The sequence below is a fragment of the Erpetoichthys calabaricus genome, chromosome 14 (assembly GCF_900747795.2).
Source record: "Erpetoichthys calabaricus chromosome 14, fErpCal1.3, whole genome shotgun sequence".
Lineage (NCBI taxonomy): Eukaryota > Metazoa > Chordata > Cladistia > Polypteriformes > Polypteridae > Erpetoichthys > Erpetoichthys calabaricus.
This window is the reverse complement of record NC_041407.2, coordinates 35,510,088-35,531,788: the sequence shown is the minus strand read 5'-3', so window position 1 is coordinate 35,531,788 and position 21,701 is coordinate 35,510,088. Positions and strand designations below refer to the sequence as shown.

At 37.2% G+C, this 21,701-nt stretch overlaps 1 protein-coding gene across 1 annotated transcript in view; it reads right to left on the bottom strand.

Annotated features, from left to right (window-relative positions):
* LOC114643479 (E3 ubiquitin-protein ligase rnf213-alpha-like) overlaps positions 1-21,701 on the bottom strand; it is a 367,913-nt gene that overhangs the window by 12,377 nt on the left and 333,835 nt on the right. The window contains 4 exon segments of the mRNA XM_051918940.1: positions 7,090-7,173; positions 7,871-8,003; positions 20,175-20,423; positions 20,744-20,838. Of these exon segments, the coding sequence (XP_051774900.1) occupies positions 7,090-7,173; positions 7,871-8,003; positions 20,175-20,423; positions 20,744-20,838 (561 nt within the window).

Genomic DNA, 21,701 nt, shown 5'->3' with positions numbered 1-21,701 from the left:
AGACCACTCATGTATGGTGCTGCTTCTCAGCCAAGGGAGTGGGCTCACTCACAATTTTGCCTAAGAACACAACCATGAATAAATAATGGTACCTCCGAGAGCAACTTCTCCCAACCATCCAAAAGCAGTTTGGTGATGAACAATGCCTTTTCCAGCATGTGATGGAACACCATGCCATAGGGCAAAAACGATAACTAAGTGGCTTGGGGAACAAAACATCAACATTTTGGGTCCATAGCCAGGAAACTCCCAAGACCTTAATCCCATTGAGAACTTGTGTTCAATTCTCAAGAGGCGGTGGACAAACAAAAACCCACAAATTCTGACAAATTGAGGAGATCGTTCCTCCCCCAAACTATGCGACTCTTTAATTCCACCAGGGGGGGTAAACGTTAATATTTAACATTATACATAGTTATTGTCTGTTTTTTTCACCTGTATTATTATCATTCTTTAATTTAATATTATTTATTGTATCAGTATGCTGCTGCTGAAGAATGTGAATTTCCCATCGGGATTAATAAAATATCTATCTATCTATCTATCATTGATTATACAAGAATGGGCTGCCATCAGTCAGGATTTGGCCCAGAAGTTGATTGACAGCATGCCAGGGTGAATTGCAGAGGTCTTGAAAAAGAAGGGCCAACACTGCAAATATTGACTCTTTGCATAAGCCTAATGTAATGGTCAATAAAAGCCTTTGAAACTTATGAAATGCTTGTAATTATACTTCAGTATATCATAGAAACATCTGACAAAAAGATCTAAAAACACTGAAGCAGCAAACTTTGTGAAAAGCAATATTTGTGTTATTCTCAAAACTTTTGGCCACGACTGTATGTCTACAATGTAAAAATTGTCATTATTGTCATAGAGAAGCAGAAGGAAATGGTGGTGTTTAAGGTAGCTGCAATAAATAGTACACTTGGACTAATGTCTACATACATTATTTAAAGAAGATGATAAAACAAGACCAGCTAACGAAATCAATGTTGTTGACTGTTTCAAAATCAAAGTGTTATTTTGTTGGAACTCATCTAGGAGTTCAACCTTTGAAACTTTACTTCTAACCCACTTAACTGAACGCAGGATATAAATTCAAGAACTAAATAACAGAGAAATTTAATATTAACATCCTTATTTTTACTTTAGGACCATAAGCTTACTCTGATGATTTGCAGTCTTCCTTTGTGCCCTGGTGCTATGCTATTTTTCATGAAAGTTTGAGTTCTTTATCCTTACAGATGCCTATTTGTGGCAACTGTGTGTTCCTTGGAGAATTTAAACAATTATCCAAGGCAATGTAAGAGAATACTTTATTTCTCTTTAATTTGTGATTCAGGCCTTTAACATTCCAGCTCACAAAGTTAACTGTCCCATCATGGAGACATTGATTCTGAAATTTTGATGTCATTTTGTAGTCTTAACTGGAAGTGAGACAACTTTAACCTTAATTTCCAATTTTCCCACAAGTTATTGCCATGTAGCCCATTGTTAATTTGGAAGTTATAATTATTAGGTTTAAAAGGATAGATTAGATATACCTTGCGCTCTTTCTCTCCCCCCCCCCTTATCCCCCACCCCCCCATGTTGCCTCCCCACGTGAGGCTGGACCCCACTTCACAAAGTCCCAGTCCTCTGACATACCTAGAGATAGAGCACATCCAAAACAAAACAAGCCCCCAAGCAGCGGCGTTTAAGGATTAAAAAGTAGAGATATCTATTGCCGATAAAGTCTAAATACTATAAGCATAAAACATAATTTTCAAGAGTCTTGAAATATTAAGACAGTAAACCCGGGAATGGTGTTAAAAAGTTGCCCTGGATAAGCATAGTAAACCCTAATGCAATAATAACAATAACAATAAACCAAGAGTATGATGTTAAACAGTCTCCTTTAGAATAGTTATAAAAAACTTTAATTTCTTCCACACATACGCCTATAATTGTAATTAAAACATAAACAAAAAGTATATAATTATGGTACCCGTATCGTTGCAAGCGGATCAGACAGCAGGTAATATCTTCTTGCCATGCCATGACAGGATGCGACTCACTATCATATTTCAAAAAAGTGTAGGGATCAGCTTTCTTAACTCCTTTTCTGCTTCCTCCTTGGTGGAGAAGATGTAATATTTGTCTTGAATAGCCACTTTCAGTTTGGCAGGATATAAGAGGCTGTATCTGATATCGGCTTTCCGTAACCGCTGTTTAATGTTGTAAAAAGCTGTATGTTTAGCAGCTGTTGAGGGTGAGTAATCAGGGAAAATACGAATGTGGTTATTTCTGTCTGAGAAGTTCCACTACTTTAAGCTTAAATTGTAATCTCTCAAACCGGACAATTAAGAGTCCTAGGTTTAGAGGTATTAGATCCACGTATGCGATAAGCTGCCGCTATCTTGGTATCTGATTTAAAGTCCTCTCCAATTATTTTTGAGAATACTGTAGTTTGACTACGAGTTTCACTGGGTTTGGACTTTCACGATTCTATTATTATTCCTTCTGCATCCATCTTCCAGAGCCGCAAGTCTGTGTCCGAGTTTTTTGCATTCGGAATTTGCAGCTGTAGCTTTTCCATTGGCGGTGGATGCAAAATGTTCTGCTGTTTCAATTCGAGTCGTGAATGTCTGTTTAACGTCTTCCAGCTGATCGGCAAGTTCTCCCAGTTTAGACGCAATTTCCTGAATGTGCTCCTCAATTTTTCCCAGCATACTTTTAAAGGTTTCATCAAAACGATTATATATACGTTTTTCCAAGTCTTTATTATCCTGCCGCAGCTCTTGCAACTCCAGCCGCAGCTTCTTGTTTGTCTTGAGCAAGCCAATTATTTCTTTCTTCATATTTTTCTGAATGTCTTTCTTGAGCTCACTTATGGCCGTGGCCAATGTTGCGATCATTTCCTTCAGTTCGGACAAATTGTTTCGGCTTTCGTGCTCCGCAGGTGAAGTACCAACCCCAGTTACAGCCGATGCCTCCAGCTTGCGAGGAGTAGATGAAAGTGTGGACTGCAAGGCCATTTCTAGTTTCAAGTGATCTTCTGGAATCGGCGAGCTATCATGACCTGCATCACTTGTACCTTCGCTCTCATTTTCGCTCTCGACTGGAGACGATGCAGTGGAGCAGGGTCCTGGGAAGTCTGTGCTTTCGCCTGTCTGTTCCAGGTCAGTCTCTGAAAGGCCGTACCTTGCACTTGGGCTTGATGCCTGTCTAGACTTGGGTGTAGCTTTGTTTCTTGTTTATATACTGTAGTAGAAACTCCTCGGGTTGGGTAAATACAGGATACCTCGGGATAATAACAAATAAGAGAAAAAATAAAGCCACTGCAACGGAGCTCCGCTTCAGACGTCCATCTCCCGTAACAGATGAGACCAAGTCTACCCAAGGCAATGTAATGAAAGAACTTATTTTTCAGGGAGTGTAGCAAGAAATACTAAAGCTATTTTTTTTTAATATGTATGCAATACAAGTATCATAAAAATAGGGTGGGTTAGGGCAATCATGTGTTGAATTTTCATCAGTTATTTGCAATTAATATATATGCAGAGCCTAATTTTTTTTTTTAACCATGGCTTCAGTTAACACACATTTATATTTGCTTCCAGTACAGGTTACTAAGCAAAATCATGAGACCAGATGAAGAACGAACATGATGGTGAAAAGTGCACATTTCCTACAGGACTAAAATGTGTACTGTGTGTTTTGGAAAATTATCCTTCCATTCATTCTCAAAAAATCTTTACAGCCTGCAGAAAAATCTCTTTAGAAAGTTTTGTGTTTCACACTGGTAAAAAAATTTTTAGTGTCAGTTTTGCAAGATTGTATGAAAATGAAGCTTCCCTGGTTCGATCATTATATTTAATTTGTACCCTCATAAGTAGTGAAAAGTCAAGCAAAATGACACCTTTTATTGGCTAACTAAAAAGATTACAATATTGTAATCTTTTTAGTTAGCCAATAAAAGGTGTCATTTTGCTTGACTTTTCACTACATTCATAATGGCTAACACGGTACAACACCCTAGTACTATCCTCATAAGTAAAAGCGATAGGTTTTTTGGTTTATAAATTCATCTCGTCACAAGAAGTTTTGAGACTTAAATTATACTTCATGTTCTAATTCAATTCAGTTTCACTCTTAAACCCTGACATATTTTATGTCAGAACTATTAAGAATTCATCACAGTATGCAAAAACTAGATTTCTTTCTCAATAAAAACTGCTGCATTTCATGTTCTCTTTTTTTGATTGTAACAGCTTAATAATAACTACTTTTAAAATACTGCTTTAATTTTGGAAATACTGATTTTTGCAACTTCTACATCTTAAATAGCTGATCAAATGTTAAGAAAAAGGAAAGTAAATGTCATCTTTTTTATGAGTTTACTTTAGTTTCATATGCTGTTAATTCATTGCCCTCACTGCCTGCTTATGCCAGCACCACTCATATGGAATCCCATGCTGCAAAGTATCAACTTGGGCCCCAAATATCATATTTATTGTGTACTGGCAATGTTTTTATTACTACTGTTTTTGCTAGACTGCTTAATTATAATGAATAACTTTTATGAATTTCAGTAATCACAAGAGATTTTATTTATTTATTTTTCTTACATGCATTACAGGTACAAAGGGGCACTGCTCTTTCTATTTCACGCATTCTACTATATACATATTTTATACATATACTGCTAATTTCACAGCCCTACTGTGAATTCATAATGGTCATCAATTAGACAAATAAGTGACAAGACTGCCAGAGAGCTGACATGATCAAAGTATTTAAACACTATGGCATGAGTAAGGGGATTGGATACGAGCTGCTGCTATAAAACAAGTTCTTCTGCAGCTGGTTAAGGATAAATGTTATTAAAGTACTCCTTTACTCAAAAAAACAAAAACTGCAGGTACTTAAAAGAAGGTGCCAAGATAAGATAAGCATCTAAGGGACTTTCCACAATCAGACCAGACTCCAGAGCATAGTATAGACAGTAATAAATAGGTTGATGTGGTATGTAAGCATAAATTCTTTATACACACTTTTTTTTTTTTTTTTTTTTTTTAAACACTTTTTTTGGAATTCAGTTTATTTTTGTATAGTACTCTTTCATTTACTACAGACCCAGAGTGCTTACACAAGCTATAATGCAATGACAGAAATAATTAAAGCATACATTATTTACATAAATTAACACACTAATTAGGATGAACACATACTAAAGCAGGAGTGGCATGGTGGAGAAGTAGTAACACTGATGCCTCGAAATTAGGAGACGTGGGTTTGAATCATGGATCCTCCCTGCGTGGTGTTTGCATATTCTCCCTGAGTCTGAATGGGTTTACTCCCACAGACCAAAGAGAAGTAGGTTAGATGGAATGGCGATACTAAATAGCCCCTAGTGTGTGGCTGGGGATGGGGGTGTGTGTGTATATGAGTTCGCTATGGGATGGACTGAAGCCTTTGTCAATGGTTTGTTCCTACCTTGTGCCCTATGCCGGCTGGGATAGGCTCCAGCGCCCCCTGCGATGCTGTTCAGGACTAAGAGGGTTAGCAAATGACTGAATGACATACTAAAGTAGATTGATTTCATTACCAGTTATATACAGTATGAAAATCATAACAATCTAAGTCCGTTTACATTACAATCATATATTACAGATGGTTTTGATCCAATACACAGCCTCAGACAGTACAACGCTGATAAATGCAAAAATTCCTGGATAAGAGATCAGAAAAAAGAAAGGAAAGAATGCGATCAATTCTCCAATAAATCAAACCTAAAAATAAAAATCAGTCTTGCAAGCTGCATGCTTGTTTTGTATGTGGCAATGTGTTGTACACATGTTACTTTTAAATTTGAGCACACTGCAATACAGACTTGTAGTAAAATTTGATACTTCAACATGCTTCACTTTCATTGAAGACACCTCTTCTGCTTCAGGTTGGACTTTAAATGGACAACAAACATCAAGGAAAGCCTTTGTGGGGTTACAATAAGAAGGTAATAAACATTCTCAACAAAAATGTAAACTAACTGTTTAATCAACAAGATTATAAATATACAAATACAAGTGGCATGCCTTTCTACAGTAACACTGGGTAAATCTCCCTTTTTGCTTTTAGAACAGCCTGAATTCTTCAAAGCATGAAGTAACCAAGAAGCTAAAAACACTTTATAGAGATTCTGGTTAATGCTGACTTACCAGTTTCACACAGTTTTTTGCAAATTGTTTGATCACATATCTATACTGCAAATACCCTGCATAAGATGATTCATGTTTTGACACTACCTGACATTGAGGACACGATGTAGAATAGATCAATTGTGTCTGCTGCTGTAGTACATTTGCTTTAACACTAGAATCCCTGAAACCTAACAAAAAACTTGTAAGCCCGTGCCACTTTAAATTCCTTCGCACCTCTCCATCAGTGTCTTTTGTTTTTCAAATGTGTCCATCAGCACAAGCAGCAAGCAGCCTGCTATCCCATCCCCCTGAAAACGGGGCTGAGGTCAGTTGCAAACTTCTCCCAGCTCAAGTGTTTTTATCTGTGTCCAGACTACTTACACACAGATAAACACACGAGCTAGGAGGAGAAGTTTGCGACTGACTTTGGCTCCCATTTGGGGGGGATGGGATAGCAGGCTGCTTGCTGCTTGTGCTGATCGACACATTTGCAAAACAAAAGACACAAAAGACGTGAGAAGGAATTTAAGGTGGTCCAGGATTATGACGTTTTTCATAGGTTTCAGGGATTCTAGTGTTAATGTCAAACATTTGCATAACATTGTTATACAGAGTTACACAAACATTTCTGACCATTCTATTACCTTGAGTAAACTTGGACATTCTCTTCTGATTTCTCTCATTAACAAGGGGTTTCTACGAACAAAACTACTGGCCAAGGAATGTTCTTTCCTTCTTTTACCATTCTAAGTAAACTTTAGAGACAGTAGTGAGTAAAAATGTCCATTGCTTTCTGCATTAGTCAGAAGGTTCCTAATAAAATGCTACTGTCCCATTTTTAGATATGTCTTTTTTTATTAAAAGCTTGAATTCAGTAGTTAAAAACAGAAATCTGAATACTTACCATTAGTAGCCAAAGAGGTTCTAAGCTGATTCCATACTGTCAGAAAGTTCTGTATTCTTCTCTTGTACAAGTCTCGTGTCGATTCTAAATATAAAAAGAAACACAAATAACTTTTTTTTCTATTTTGTCAAAAAACACATTCTGAACAAGTTTAATTCTGTACATGTTCACCTGCCACAAAAATATGCTAAATTTATTCATGATTTTGAAATCCCATTAATGTAATGATAACAATTAGTACTGCACTTGGGGATTTTTTCTTATTTTAAAACAAAGATAACAGAAAACTAAACAAGAAGTTACAAGATAAACAAATAAAATGTATCAGTTCTTGTTGGAAAATGTTATGTCCACATGGAAACTTGACCTCTCAAATACTTTAATAGTGATGCATTAACATGTTGTACAACATAGTCTGTGGTAGGAATATGTTCCTGTAGTATAGAAAGGGGGGAAAAAAATCAACCACTTAAAATAAACACTGGATACGATTCCTCACAGTGATTTGCTATTTGTGGTTATGTTTGTAACTACAAGGGCCATTAAAAAAACATATAAAAGCAATGAAGCAAGATGTAACAAAGAGTAATTAAATTGCTAATTGAATGATATTCTTACAACTGTAGCCTCCAGCAAGAAGTTACAGTATATTTTATTCTTGTTTATAGAGCACTCTAAGAGAAATAATATTGAAGCTGATAAATTTACAATACTTTTAGAAATATATGAAATAGCAATTTAATTTTCTTCTAAAACAATAGGTGAATAATTAACATTTTACCTGCTAAGTCACTTTTAATGAATTGTGCAATTGTACAGTTGTTGATATCTGTCACATTCTGGAACTTTTTCACCAACTCCTTCTGTAGGGCAAGCAATTCCGGAAGAAACTTCACCAGTTTAATCTCAGATTCCTATTATAAAACAATTTTTTTATTCAGTTGGAAAATATCATCAGTGTAATGCATGCTCTATTACATTTGCATATACTGACTGAACATGTTTCAAACTTCACACTTATAGGTCACAACAGTTCTGGTTTGACAGAAGTGCAAAAAGTGACCACAAGTATACAAACATGAATTGCGTCACATTAATGCTGACCTCTTGATAATCAAGAGCTCTCCAATGTCAAGTGAAAAAAGCAGATTTATGGCTTGTGTGTGGCACATTACTTTACCCTTCTGTTAATCTGCAACAGCTATTCATAAAAAATAAGGAGATACAAGTTCCTGACTGCTGTCATCTAACCACTTGTTGAAAATGAAGAGTGCAAAACTGTTACTTAGATAAGCTAAACAGAGCTTTTGGTGTTTAAACCCATTAAACAGAATTCAATATTACTCTGGCTAATATCACAATGGATTATTTACTCAACTGTAAAGCTGTTTCAGGTGTGATAAAACTTTCATCATAAGCACATATTCTATAAATCACTAACAGAAAAGGAAGGGTGCATGGTTCAATGTTTTGCTGTATGGAATACTTCAGTTTTTCTAGCTAATAATTCACACTCACTGTAGTGTTCCTTTTTATTGCTATCAATCTGGCATGCCACATTTGTTCTTACATTTATAAAGTGCTTCCTTGTTTGTGTTATTGAGACATGAGATGTGATGGAATCGAACATTCAGAAATTCACTGGCAATCTCTTGAGCTTCGTAACTAGCAAAAGAAAAGAATGTTTTCAGAGTTAATACCTTTGGAGATTTTGTTTTGATGTGTTTAATTGGAATATGTGTAAGTCCTTTATAAAACTAATGAAAATTACATTTAATGTGGCTTCATCTAATAGTAATATTTGAAATTCTTCTTAGTTTGTGATGGCAGGCTCCTCCAAGCATTAACGGTACTCACTTCTGGAACAAGTACAAGCACACACTTGGGACATTTATTGCAATCATGTACCAAGGAAAAAAAAAAGTTTTCAGTCACTGCCTAAAATGTTTGTTTAAAACACATTGAGAGGAGAGGACCAAAACAAATGGCTGCATTAATGTGCATGAATGTTTAATATAGCGGACGTTCCTGCCTTCACATTGTTTAATTAGAGTATAGAGGAATCTCACTTGCTGAAATGAAACACAATGCAATACCTCACCAATCCAAAAAAACATCATTGACTTGTTTGATTCTTCCCAGCTGATACTTCAGCAACACCCATACTAGTAAGAGATGTGAATCTGTAAACCTTACGTGTGTTGAAAAAATGCAATCTGTAAGTCATACTTGGGTGTTTTATGATCACTTCTCCAAAATAATTGTGCCAAAATAATTTCCTTCAAATTCAGAAAGTTTAATGGATTTGTTATTTAAATTAAGGCAGCTGTTGAGGAATGAAGGTTTTTGGTTAAATTGCTGAGCAAAAGGCACCTTAGTTTATGAGAATGAAGCCTTGACATTTCAAAGCAACCTCTTTGTGGAAACCAACTCCAAATAGGCATATGTGAGAGAGCAACTGCAGTTTTTAAGTTTGACATGTTTTCTGACTGGAAGTCGTGTAGAGTGCCACTGGCTGAAGATGCAAAGGTGAATTGCTCTAAGTCAGTGGCTGTTAAAACTTTTTTTTTTCTTTGATCCAGTTTTGCCTTTTTTTGTGTCCTCAAGACCCAAAATGATCACAGGGAGAATCAGTCATCCCGGGTTCTCCCTTAGAGAATTGCCACATACATTCTTTCCAATTCCCCTTTACAGAATAGCCATCGAAGGTCATCCCCTAGGTCCAGGGATATAGTTCTTGATGGAGAATCATTGATGCATGTTATAGCGGTGCAGTGACGTTTACTTAAAATACCCGCAGTGACCCATTACAAGACACACCACAACGCGTACGTGACCCTTTTCCATTGATTACAATTTTGATTAATGACTCTACGCGACCTAAAATAAGATAACAAAAGGAAGGAGACAGAGCTTGTGAGGAGGGGAGTGGAGGTCAGAGAAGGAGAAAAAGAAGTACGAGACAGTTGTTGGTGAAAAGGCATTGTGGTGCTTAGAAAACAATAAATGTGTGTGTTTTGGACATTCTGGTGTCTGTCTGTCTGTGTCCGGGGGCTGTCTTTCCACACCTTCCTGATAATGGACACCATTTGAGTATGAATTGGGAGAGGAGATGGCACAAGGACAAAATAGCAGAAGGGACCAAGGTTATTATAGTTTTCCTTATTGTATTAGGTTTTATTTCTATATTTTTCTGACCTTACTTGGAAATTCAGTTTAGTTTTAGTTTTCCTTCATCGTGTATTTTTAGTTTAATTTAGTTTATACTGTATTTCACAAAGACATTTCTATTTTTTTTATATCTATTATTTTCAGTTTTAGTAATTATGGTCTGGTTAAAGAGCTACTATGGAGTTTAGTTTTGTGTCACAATCGGACAGAACTTTAGACTTAATGAATTTGGATATGTTAGAGGAAGCTTACTACACTACATGGTTTACTATCTGGTTTTGTTTTTGTCTGATAAAAATAAGCAGAATCAAAACCAGATACTGAAAATGAACAATTTTATAATTTTTAAAATATTTTCTATGTCATTTATGCTGAACAAATGTGCGCTGATTGTTGGCCAATTTGTAATGAAGTTTAGGTGAATTTTAAGTTTTGAGGGTTTTTTTTATTCTAAATGTCTATACCACAAAACATATCTCGCTCCAAGACAATGTGCTTATAATGAAAGCCTTCAATATTGCATTCGAAAATGCCCCATACTGGGCTTTTTATTTTCTACCAGCCATATTGATCTTGGATTCCATCTCGGCCACATACAATTTATAGACAGAATTTTGCCACCTACAGTGGGGCCGTCTTAACAGCATTATAGGCCCCTGGGCAAAGCAGTGCATCGGGGTCCCTACCTACACAACCACTTACAGGAATAAAAAAGTAAATGGTTGATAAAATTAAACATGTATTTATTGTATTTGTACTTCCAACAAAATTAGTGTTTAAACATTAAAAATGCTGTACAGCAAAGATTAATCAACATAAATGTTTGAACAATATAAAATGAGCCTTGAAAAACACAAACATTTTAACATATAAATGATACTCAATAAACCACACAGATGGTGATGGCACAGAATGAAATTACTATGAATTATTTATTATTAATCAAGTGTTCAACACAAACATTTGTGAAATTTCTTTTCAGAGAATTGAGTTGAAGTGACATAAACATATATGCTTTTACGATATGTAGTTTGTTAGTTCCATTCACATACATGCATGTGAGGTTGCAGAGGTGACAGCAATACTAAATCAGAGGCAAATGCCAATGTCCACTTGTAACACATTAAGAAATATTTATAGTTTAGTATAGCATAGTATTTATTTATTGAAAGCAAGTCACAACATACATAGATTAGCATGGGGCCCCTAAGCTTCAGGGGTTCCCGGCAACTGCCCAGTGTGTCCATGTGTTAAGACGGCCCTAACCTGCAGGCCTGAAAAAGTTATCAAAAAGCAGAAAATAGATTTTACTGTGTTCTGTTAGGTGTGATCAAGAAAATCATGTGGGCTTAGGAAGAACAGGGCTCCTACGCTTGAATCAGTGTGCAGACTCCACCTGGCTCTACTGAGGGAAACCAATAAAATCAAGCATTTAGTGTCAAGGTTAGGGGCAGTGAGACTTGAATAGCCTATGCATAAGAACAGTAAACCCTTAACACTAGAATTACCAGAGCCTACGAAAAAACTCGTAGATCCGTCCCACCTTAAATCGCTTCTCACCTCTCCCGTCAGCATCCTTTGTCCTGTAAATGTGTGGATAAGCAGCAAACAGCAAGCAGCCTGCTATCACATCCCCCAACCCCGCACAGTTTTCTCAGCTCAAGTCTGTTTATCTGCGTGTCAGCTGCTTAGAGTTGTATAGAGTGAGAAGTCAAGCAAAATGACACTTTTTATAAATAATATATCATTATTTGGAACACTTGCATTTCATGTGTGTTCCGTATCTACAACAATCTATGTAAACACATCGTTAAAACAGAAACGTTTTTCATATCTATACTAATAAAAGGCAAAGTCCTCACTGACTCACTCATCAATAATTCTCCAACTTCCCATGTAGGTAGAAGGCTGAAATTTGGCAGGCTCATTCCTTACAGCTTACTTACAAAAGTTAAGCAGGTTTCATTTTGAAATTCTATGCGTAACGGTCATAACGGTCGACAATGTCCGCCATGTTAAACTTTCTTATTTATGGCCCCATCTTCACGAAATTTGGTAGGCGGCTTCCCTGCGCTAACCGAAACCGATGTACGTACTTATTTCGGTGGCATGATGCCACCGTCGGCCGCCATATTGAACTTTCCAACGGTCTTTGTTACTTATGGGCCCATCTTCAAGAAATTTGGTACGTGGGTTCCCAACGCTACCTGAATCCTACTTACGTACATATATACGTCTATAGCCTGCAGCTCGGTCGCCGTGTGAGGCGGCGTGGGTCCCCCATCCCCACGCCTCCCACGTACAGTGGAACCTCGGTTCACGACCATAATTAGTTCCAAAACTCTGGTCGTAAACCGATTTGGTCGTGAACCGAAGCAATTTCCCCCATAGGACTGTATGTAAATACAATTAATCCGTTCCAGACCATACGAACTGTATGTAAATATATATCATTTTTTTAAGTTTTTAAGCACAAATATAGTTAATTAAACCATAGAATGCATAGTGTAATAGTAAACTAAATGTAAAAACATTGAATAACACTGAGAAAACCTTGAACAACAGAGAAAACTAGCACTGCAATAGTTTGCGCTATAGCGCTATAGAGTTTTAAGCACAGGGAAAAAAATGAACTTTTGAAAAAATCCGTAATTTAATAAACCACCAAGAAAAGTAACATTTCAACAATGCACGCTACGTTGTAAACAGAAGTGAAAACAAAATCAAGCCCAGTGCATTCTTTAACTGCCTTCCTACCTTATGCGTCCAGCTCTCTCTTGCCCTGCCTGTGAGTGCGTCTCTCTCTCTCTCGCACTGCCTGTGTGTGTGCATCTCTCTCTCTCTTGCGCTGCCAGTGTGTGCGCGCATCTCTCTCGCGCGCGCTGCCTGTGTGCGTCTCTCTCTCTCTCTCTCGCGTGTGTGTGTGTGTGTGTGTGTATGTGTGTGTCACGCTCCCTCGCTCTCTCTTGCTCGCTGCACAGGAAATGCACAGGGAGAGACTGAACATGTACAAACCAGAAGGGAAACTGGCTTGTTCGTATACCGAGTGTGTGGTCGTGAACCGAGGCAAAAGTTTGGCAAACTTTTTGGACGTAAACCGATTTGTACGTGTACCGAGACGTTCGTGAACCGAGGTTCCACTGTACTTGGCTGCCTGCCTATATAAGGCCGTCCGTCGCTACGGTCTCTTCATTCCCTTCCTTGCTTCGCCATGGTATTCACGTCTCCCTGCTGATAACTGCAGCCTTTTTATTTAATCCACGGCTTCTACGCTGTTTTACTGTTTGTTTATTACGATTATAGTTATTGTGTAGGTATTTTAGGCTTAGTTTACATTGTTCAGGTACCCATTTCCTTTATCGTTCCAACCGTACCCCCCATTAACATGTCTATCGAGGTGATCACCATCGATCAAAGAACTGTCACTTACCGAGTGGTTTCCATGACCGGAGATGGTGACTGCCTTTTCCATTCTCTGTTACATATTGCACGGCCATATCAGGCTCACTCTTGATATCCGGAGGAACATTGTGTCTTATGTATTGAATGACTGGGACAGGTTCAAGGTGTGGACTGATGACGGTACAGGAGATATTTATACTACACAGGAGCACTATAAGAGTGAAATGCTTAAGCCCTTCACCTATGGTTCTGCATGTGAGTTGATGGCTGCCGCTGAATTGTTCGGTTGTCACTTTCAAGTGTACCGAAATGGCCAAATATTTTACACCTTTGGACAACCGCCAATGCCTCTTAAACATCTTAGATTCACAGGTGACGATTTGAGAAGTGGACACTTTGATGTTTATGAATGATTCAACTCTCAAAAGATGGATGCGAAGTTATCAATGAAACCCATTTCAATTCAAACGCCTCCAATTTCCAGTAAGGCTCTGCTTTGCAATGGCAATTAATAAGTCTAAGGGACAGACCCTACAAAAGGTTGGCATTGATTTGAGGCAAGATTGTATTTTACATGGCCAACTATACGTTGCATGCTCAAGAGTAAGCTCAGCGCACAGCTTGGTCATATTACAACTGGAGGGCTGAACTGACAATGTAGTATACAAACAGATCCTTAACAAATAATTATTGGTATATATTTCCCTCAGTTTAAAAAGGTTTACTTTTCTTCTTAATAAAAATTTTAAAGCAGTACTTCGCTGCTGCAAAGCGCGGGTATTTTGCTAGTTTTAGTAATAATTGACAAAATGTAGACATTATAGACTGGAATCAAATGTATGTTTTTATTTTAAAATACTGTGGAACCTCGGTTCACGACCATAATTCGTTCCAAACCTCTGGTCGTAAACCGATTTGGTCATGAACCGAAGCAATTTCCCCCATAGGATTGTATGTAAATACAATTAATCCGTTCCAGACCGTACAAATATAGTTAATTACACCATAGAATGCACAGTGTAATAGTAAACTAATGTAAAACCATTGAATAAAACTGACACAAACACCCAGGCTCCCTGCTCAGCTGCACGTGCAGGGTTTCTCTCTCTCTCAGCAGCACGCGAGCCCCACCCCCAGTCTCTCTCTGTAACATTGCAGCAGTTCGCAGTATAGCCTTACAATCCGATCACTGTATAAACACTTTTTTGTAAATGAGTTGTAAGCACAGGGGGAAAAAAGGAACATTTGCACAAATCCAAACTTTATTTAAAAGCCAACCAAGACAGTAACATTGCAGGAGTTCACGCTAATAGCATTACAACCCGATCGCTGTAAACACTCTTTTTAAATAAGTTTTAAGCACGGGGGAAAAAAGGAACATATGAACAAATCCGAACTTTATTTAAAAGCCAACCAAGACAGTAACATTGCAGGAGTTCACGCTAATAGCATTACAACCCGATCGCTGTAAACACTCTTTTTGAATGAGTTTTAAGCACATGGAAAAAAATAAACATTTGAAAAAAAGAGAAAAGTAACATTGCAACACTTTCTTCTTACCACTCTTCACTTGCTTAGTAGCCATGGTTAACTGCAAAAGCACACGAAATACTGTAGAGCACAAAGAGTTCACAGGTAATGCACGCAAGTCTGAGAACAATGAACAGGGAGGGGCTGAACACGTGCATAAATACAGTAATCAGCGTGTACGAACCGGATGGGAAATGAAAAAGAGCACAAAGACTTCAGAGCGAAAGCACGCATGTGCAAGCACGCACGTCTGACTGAGAACAATGCAACAGGTTCGGAAATCATCGGCGCGCACAAACCGAAAGGGAAATTGGCTTGTTCGTATACCGAGTGTGTGGTCGTGAACCGAGGCAAAAGTTTGGCGAACGTTTTGGTCGTAAACCGAGTTGTACGTGTACTGAGACGTTCGTGAACCGAGGTTCCACTGTAGTAAGAATAAAAGCAGCTCACTTCTCAAAACGGACTCGTCGGGGATTGAACCCGTGAAGTTTTGATTACCAGTTAACAGGCGGGTTCTTTTTCTGCAGTTATATTTTTGAATAAAAGCGCACTTGTTCTGTTATATTTGTACCTTTTGTGAAAGTGTTTCTTTAATATTTGGAATTCAGGCTTCACACATTACAAACTATATGTCTACATTTTGTCAATTATTACTAAAACATGAAAAACGTTTGTTTTAACGATGTATTTACATAGATTGTTGTAGACATGGAACACACATGAAATGCATGTGTTCCAAATAACGATATAGTATTTATAAAAGGTGTCATTTTGCTTGACTTCTCACTCTATACAACTCCAAGCAACTGACACACAGGTAAACAGACTTGAGCTGAGAAAACTGTGCAGCGGTGGGGGATGTGATAGCAGGCTGCTTGCTGCTTATCCACACATTCACAGGACAAAGGACGCTGACGGAGAGGTGAGAAGCGATTTAAGGTGGGACGGATCTACAAGTTTTTTCGTAGGCTCTGGTAATTCTAGTGTTAATGAGCTGGGCAAGAGCAGGTAATCGGTGTATGGATGGGCACAAAACAACAGAGACAGCATCTGAGATTAGGAACAATATACACATTATATAAACCTGTTAATCCAGAGCAGGATCGCAGGAACCTGGAGCATACCCCAGCAGGTTTAAATGCAAGGCAGGAAAAATCCCTGGTATGCAATATGTATGATATGGCTGATGTTAAGAACAAAAACAATATGATATTTCAACTATCTATTTTGAGAGAGAAAAATAGAAAAAAAAGGACAAATGTTAAAAAAATAATCCTGTTACTGGATTATTTTCACAATATCAGGTATTTTGAGCTGTGAATATAAACTAAAAAAAGATAAATTAATAAACATAGAATAAATACAAAAACACATTAACAGGTTTAGTTTTTCACCAGTTGGCAGACTCTCTTTGCCTATCTACCTGTAGTTCAGTAGAGACATTGCCAACTCAGGAATTTTACAAGGTTTGCATTGCTACATTGTTAAATGACTTTTTTTAAAGCAAAAGTGATTGGTCAGTAACAATATACTGATCATCTATACTAATAAAAGGCAAAGCCCTCACTGACTGACTGACTGACTGACTCATCACTAATTCTCCAACTTCCCGTATAGGTGGAAGGCTGAAATTTGGCAGGCTCATTCCTTACAGCTTACTTACAAAAGTTAGGCAGGTTTCATTTCAAAATTTAAAGCGTAACGGTCATAACTGGAACCTCTTTTTTGTCCATATACTGTAATGGACTGCAGCTCGCTGGCCGTGGGAGGCGCAGTTGCGTATCGCGTCATCACACCTCCCACGTAATCACGTGAACTGACTGTAAATGCAGTACGTACAAAACAAGGAAGAGCCCCAAACAGCGCTGAAGAAAACATTCATTACACAATTGAGAAGGCAGCGAAACAATAAGAAGCGAAGCACGGTGTAAACTGTAAGTTTAAATTAAGTTTATAGAAATGCTCCCGCTGCCGTTTGCAATACCATATTCGCGAGATACAAGTTTAATGAGAAGACACGAGGTATAAACGACATTTGGATCACTTTGTAACGGAGTTAAAATTGCTGTAGCGAGAAACTTTGAAGTGCCGGGTCTTAGCTAACACTAAATAAAGCCGTGGACATCGCAACATCACACAAGAGAGCGGCTCACGTGAACTGACTGAACGCAGCAGGAGTGATCACTTCGCTACTGCAGAAACAAAGCACGGTGTAAACCGTAAGTTTAAATTAAGTTTATAGAAATGCTCCCACTGCCGTTTGCAATACCATGTACGCGCCGATTACTGTATTTAAGCACGTGCTCAGCCTCTCCCTGTTCATTGTTCTCAGTCAGAGTGCGTGCTTTACCTGTGAACTCTTTGTGCTCTACAGTATTTCGTGTGCTTTTGCAGTTAACCATGGCTTCTAAGCAAGTGAAGAATGGTGAGAAGAAAGTGTTGCAATGTTACTTTTCTCTTTTGTTCAAATGTTTATTTTTTTCCATGTGCTTAAAACTCATTTAAAAAGCGTGTTTAATGCGATCGGGTTGTAATGCTATTAGCGTGAACTCCTAAAACGTTACTGTCTTGGTTGGCTTTTAAATAAAGTTCGGATTTGTTCAAATGTTCCTTTTTTTCCCCCGTGCTTAAAACTCATTTAAAAAAAAAAAAAAGCGCGTTTATACAACGATCAGATTGTAAGGCTACAGCCGAACTGCTGCAATGTCACAGAGAGAGAGACAGCTCATGTGCTGCTGAGACAGGGAGGAGGGGGGCTCACATGCTGCAGAGAGAGAGAGAGCCTGCGTGTGCAGCTGAGGAGGGAGCCTGGGTTTTTGTGTCAGTGTTATTCAATGTTTTTACATTAGTTTACTATTACATTGTGCATTCTATGGTGTAATTAACTATATTTGTGCTTAAAAAATCTTTAAAAAAAAATATTTACATACAGTTCGTACAGTCTGGAACGGGTTAATTGTATTTATATGTAATCCTATGGGGGAAATTGCTTCGGTTCCACTGTATGTATATATATATATGTGTCTGTGTGTGTGTGTATATATATATGTATGTGTATGTATGTGTATATGTATATATGTGTGTGTATGTATGTGTGTATATGTATGTGTATATATATGTTGATATGTGTATATATAAGTGTATATATGTGGATGTGTATATGTATATATATATATATATATATATGTAGATATGTGTATATGTAGATATGTATATATATGTATATATATGTTTATGTGTGTCTGTGTATGTATATATATATATATATATATATATATATATATATATATATATATATATATATATGTATATATATATGACAGCAACACTCATAACAATGACAACACAATTACATTGACAATCATGTTACGTTATTTTTAAAATGTTTCCTTTTCTTTTTCATAACCTCTTTAACACACTACTTCTCTGCTGCGAAGCGCGGGTATTTTTCTAGTGTATGATAATCGTCAGTCCGTGCTGTTTTATTTTCAGAAAGGATTTCTCCTGTGCAAAACGGCAGGTGAATTATTATCAACAAAAAGCAGGCAGCTGAGAAATAAACTGAAACTTTACTCACTCATGATTTTTCTGTCCATACGGTAAAGGTTTTGTTGATCAGCACATTCCAATTTCAGGCGTTTCAAGTAATTCAACCACAAAGAAAGGCGGCACAGTAAACTGCTTTTTATTTCACATGCTTTACGCACCCGCATTCAGCTTGCTCTGTCACTGCAAATGCTTTGTGAACACCCGCAGTCGTTCACTGGATGAATATGGGTAAAGACTGATGGCAAGAATATTCATTCAAAAACGAAAACTAAATTATTATTTTATTTTAGTTAGTCTTTCCAGCTACTTTAATAATTTAGTTTATTTTTAGTTTTTCATTTCGGCTTTGTTAATTATTTTATTTCAGTTTACGAAAATGCTTTTTTAATAATAGTTTCAGTTTTGATTTTAGTTTTTGTGTTAACTATAATAACCTTGAAAGGGACACAGGCAAAACTGTCTGAGCAAGAAACTGAGAGACAGAGAGCAACAGGGAGAGGGAGGGAAACAAGGAGAAAGAATCAAGTGTGTTATGGATACTGTATGGTGAGAAACTGGGCAAACATTCCTACTTGGTACAAAAAAAAATGTAAGCCAGATAAAGGAATACTTGCTCAAAAATGATTATTTTTGTATCTGTTACTCATACCAGGTTTGCTTGTAGTGATGGCAAAGAAAAATGTTTAATTTCATGTTGTCATGTAGAACAAAGATAACAAAATTCTGACACAACTGGCTTTAATTCTGACCCAAATTAGCAAAATTAAATAATATGAAAATATTCATGAATAAATGTCAAATTATCCATGCTGCATAATGCAAAATATCAGGTATCCGCTCATGTGCTAACAATATCACAAACGTATTTTTGCTAGAATGTTGTTAAATCAGCCATCCATCCATTTCCTAACCTGCTTATCCAGGAGTCTCTCTTAAGCTGGAGTCTGTCCCAGCAGTCATTTGGGGGAAAGTCAGGAAAAATCACTGTAAAGGGAGTGAGCCAATGGAAGGGTGACCAGAAATACATAAACCATTTATGAAAAATCCTCTTGTGCACAACAGTGAAGTGTGCTCAAAGGCTTTTGACCTAAAAACCTTTTAAATTTGTGCATTTGTTTTGTTTAATCCTTCCTTATGTTTATTTATTTAGTATTCGATTCGTTTTGTATATGTTAGCCTTTGTAGCATCACGCTTCACTGAATGCGCCCACTATTATTGTACAAATAAACACATCTTTAACCAATTGAACAACTACATTCTCATTTACACGTTGCTTTGGAAACATCTGATGAATAAGAAATAATCTTCCACACTGGGCTGATTTCACATTTCATGTCAAAACATGTTCAAAATTTATTCCTATATCATTATGAGGCAAGACATTTTACAAGCTAGTAAGACAAAAATGTGTTGTATTTATTAATTACTTTACCTTTTGAAGAAACTTCCATAGAACAGGAAAGTAATCCTTGCCATTTTTCTGCTCAACAATGTGTGACATGCGTTCTAGTGTAATTTTCTCTCTACAGTTCCAGATTGAATTACAGTGAATGACATCATCTGGAAGTGTAGTCATGAAAGCCTTGGGGTTCCCATATACAATTTTTACCACAGGATTCGAGGAAATCCGCTTGTCATTTCTAATCACTCCATTGACCACCTGCAACTGATAATCTACATTCTGAAAAATTAAAAATATTAATGTTGGAAAAAAAGAAGCACACATTCCATATTGTAAATATGTCATATTTATAATTTCTAGCAAAGTACAGTTGAATACTGACTCTCCTAAAACTGCTGTTTCAATACTATTTATTTTGAGAATATTAATTTAACAGTGAACTGTGATGAGAAAGTCTGAATGACAGGCATCTGCCTTTTTTGTAATAACATCAACAAAGGCCTTTTATGATGCTTACCTTTACAATTTGCTATTCTTTCTTTACCAATTAAAGACATACCTACAGTTTCATTTTCTTTTTACAACAAAATGATTCTTACTTGAAGTACACATGCAATAATATTGGTAGCAACATATTTTTCCCAGTTATTTCTTGCTTCTTTGGTTGTAAGTTTTGGGTCAAATCCTCCAGGCCCTAATAAAAAGAGAGAATTTCATTTAATTGGGAAACAAAGGTAAATAGTTACAGGAGTTTTATTGTTAACTATGAAAATTACCTTACTTATGGCTACTATAGGCTGAAGCAAAGAAATTTTAAATTTAAAACAACATATGAAATGCCTTAAAAATCTAGTTGCCTGCAAACAAAGAATTATAGGTTTCAAGTAATAAATACAGTGCATCTGGAAAGTATTCACAGCACATCACTTTTTCCACATTTTGTTATGTTACAGCCAAAATGGATTAAATTCATTTTTTTCCTCCGAATTCTACACACAACACCCCATAATGACAACGTGAAAAAAGATTACTTCAGAGTTTTGCAATTTGCCATGAAGCTCAAAATTGAGCTCAGGTGCATCCTGTTTCCCCTGATCATCCTTGAGATGTTTCTGCAGCTTAATTGGAGTCCACCTGTGGTAAATTCAGTTGATTGGACATGATTTGGAAAGGCACACACCTGTCTATATAAGGTCCCACAGTTGACAGTTCATGTCAGAGCACAAACCAAGCATGAAGTCAAAGGAATTGTCTGTAGACCACCGAGACAGGATTGTCTCGAGGCACATATCTGGGGAAGGTTACAGAAAAATTACTGCTGCTTTGAAGGTCCCAATGAGCACAATGGCCTCCATCATCCGTAAGTGGAAGAAGTTTGAAACCACCAGGACTCTTCCTAGAGCTGGCCGGCCATCTAAACTGAGCGATCGGGGGAGAAGGGCCTAAGTCATGGAGGTGTCCAAGAACCCGATGGTCACTCTGTCAGAGCTCTAGAGGTCCTCTGTGGAGAGAGGAGAACCTTCCAGAAGGACAACCATCTCTGCAGCAATCCACCAA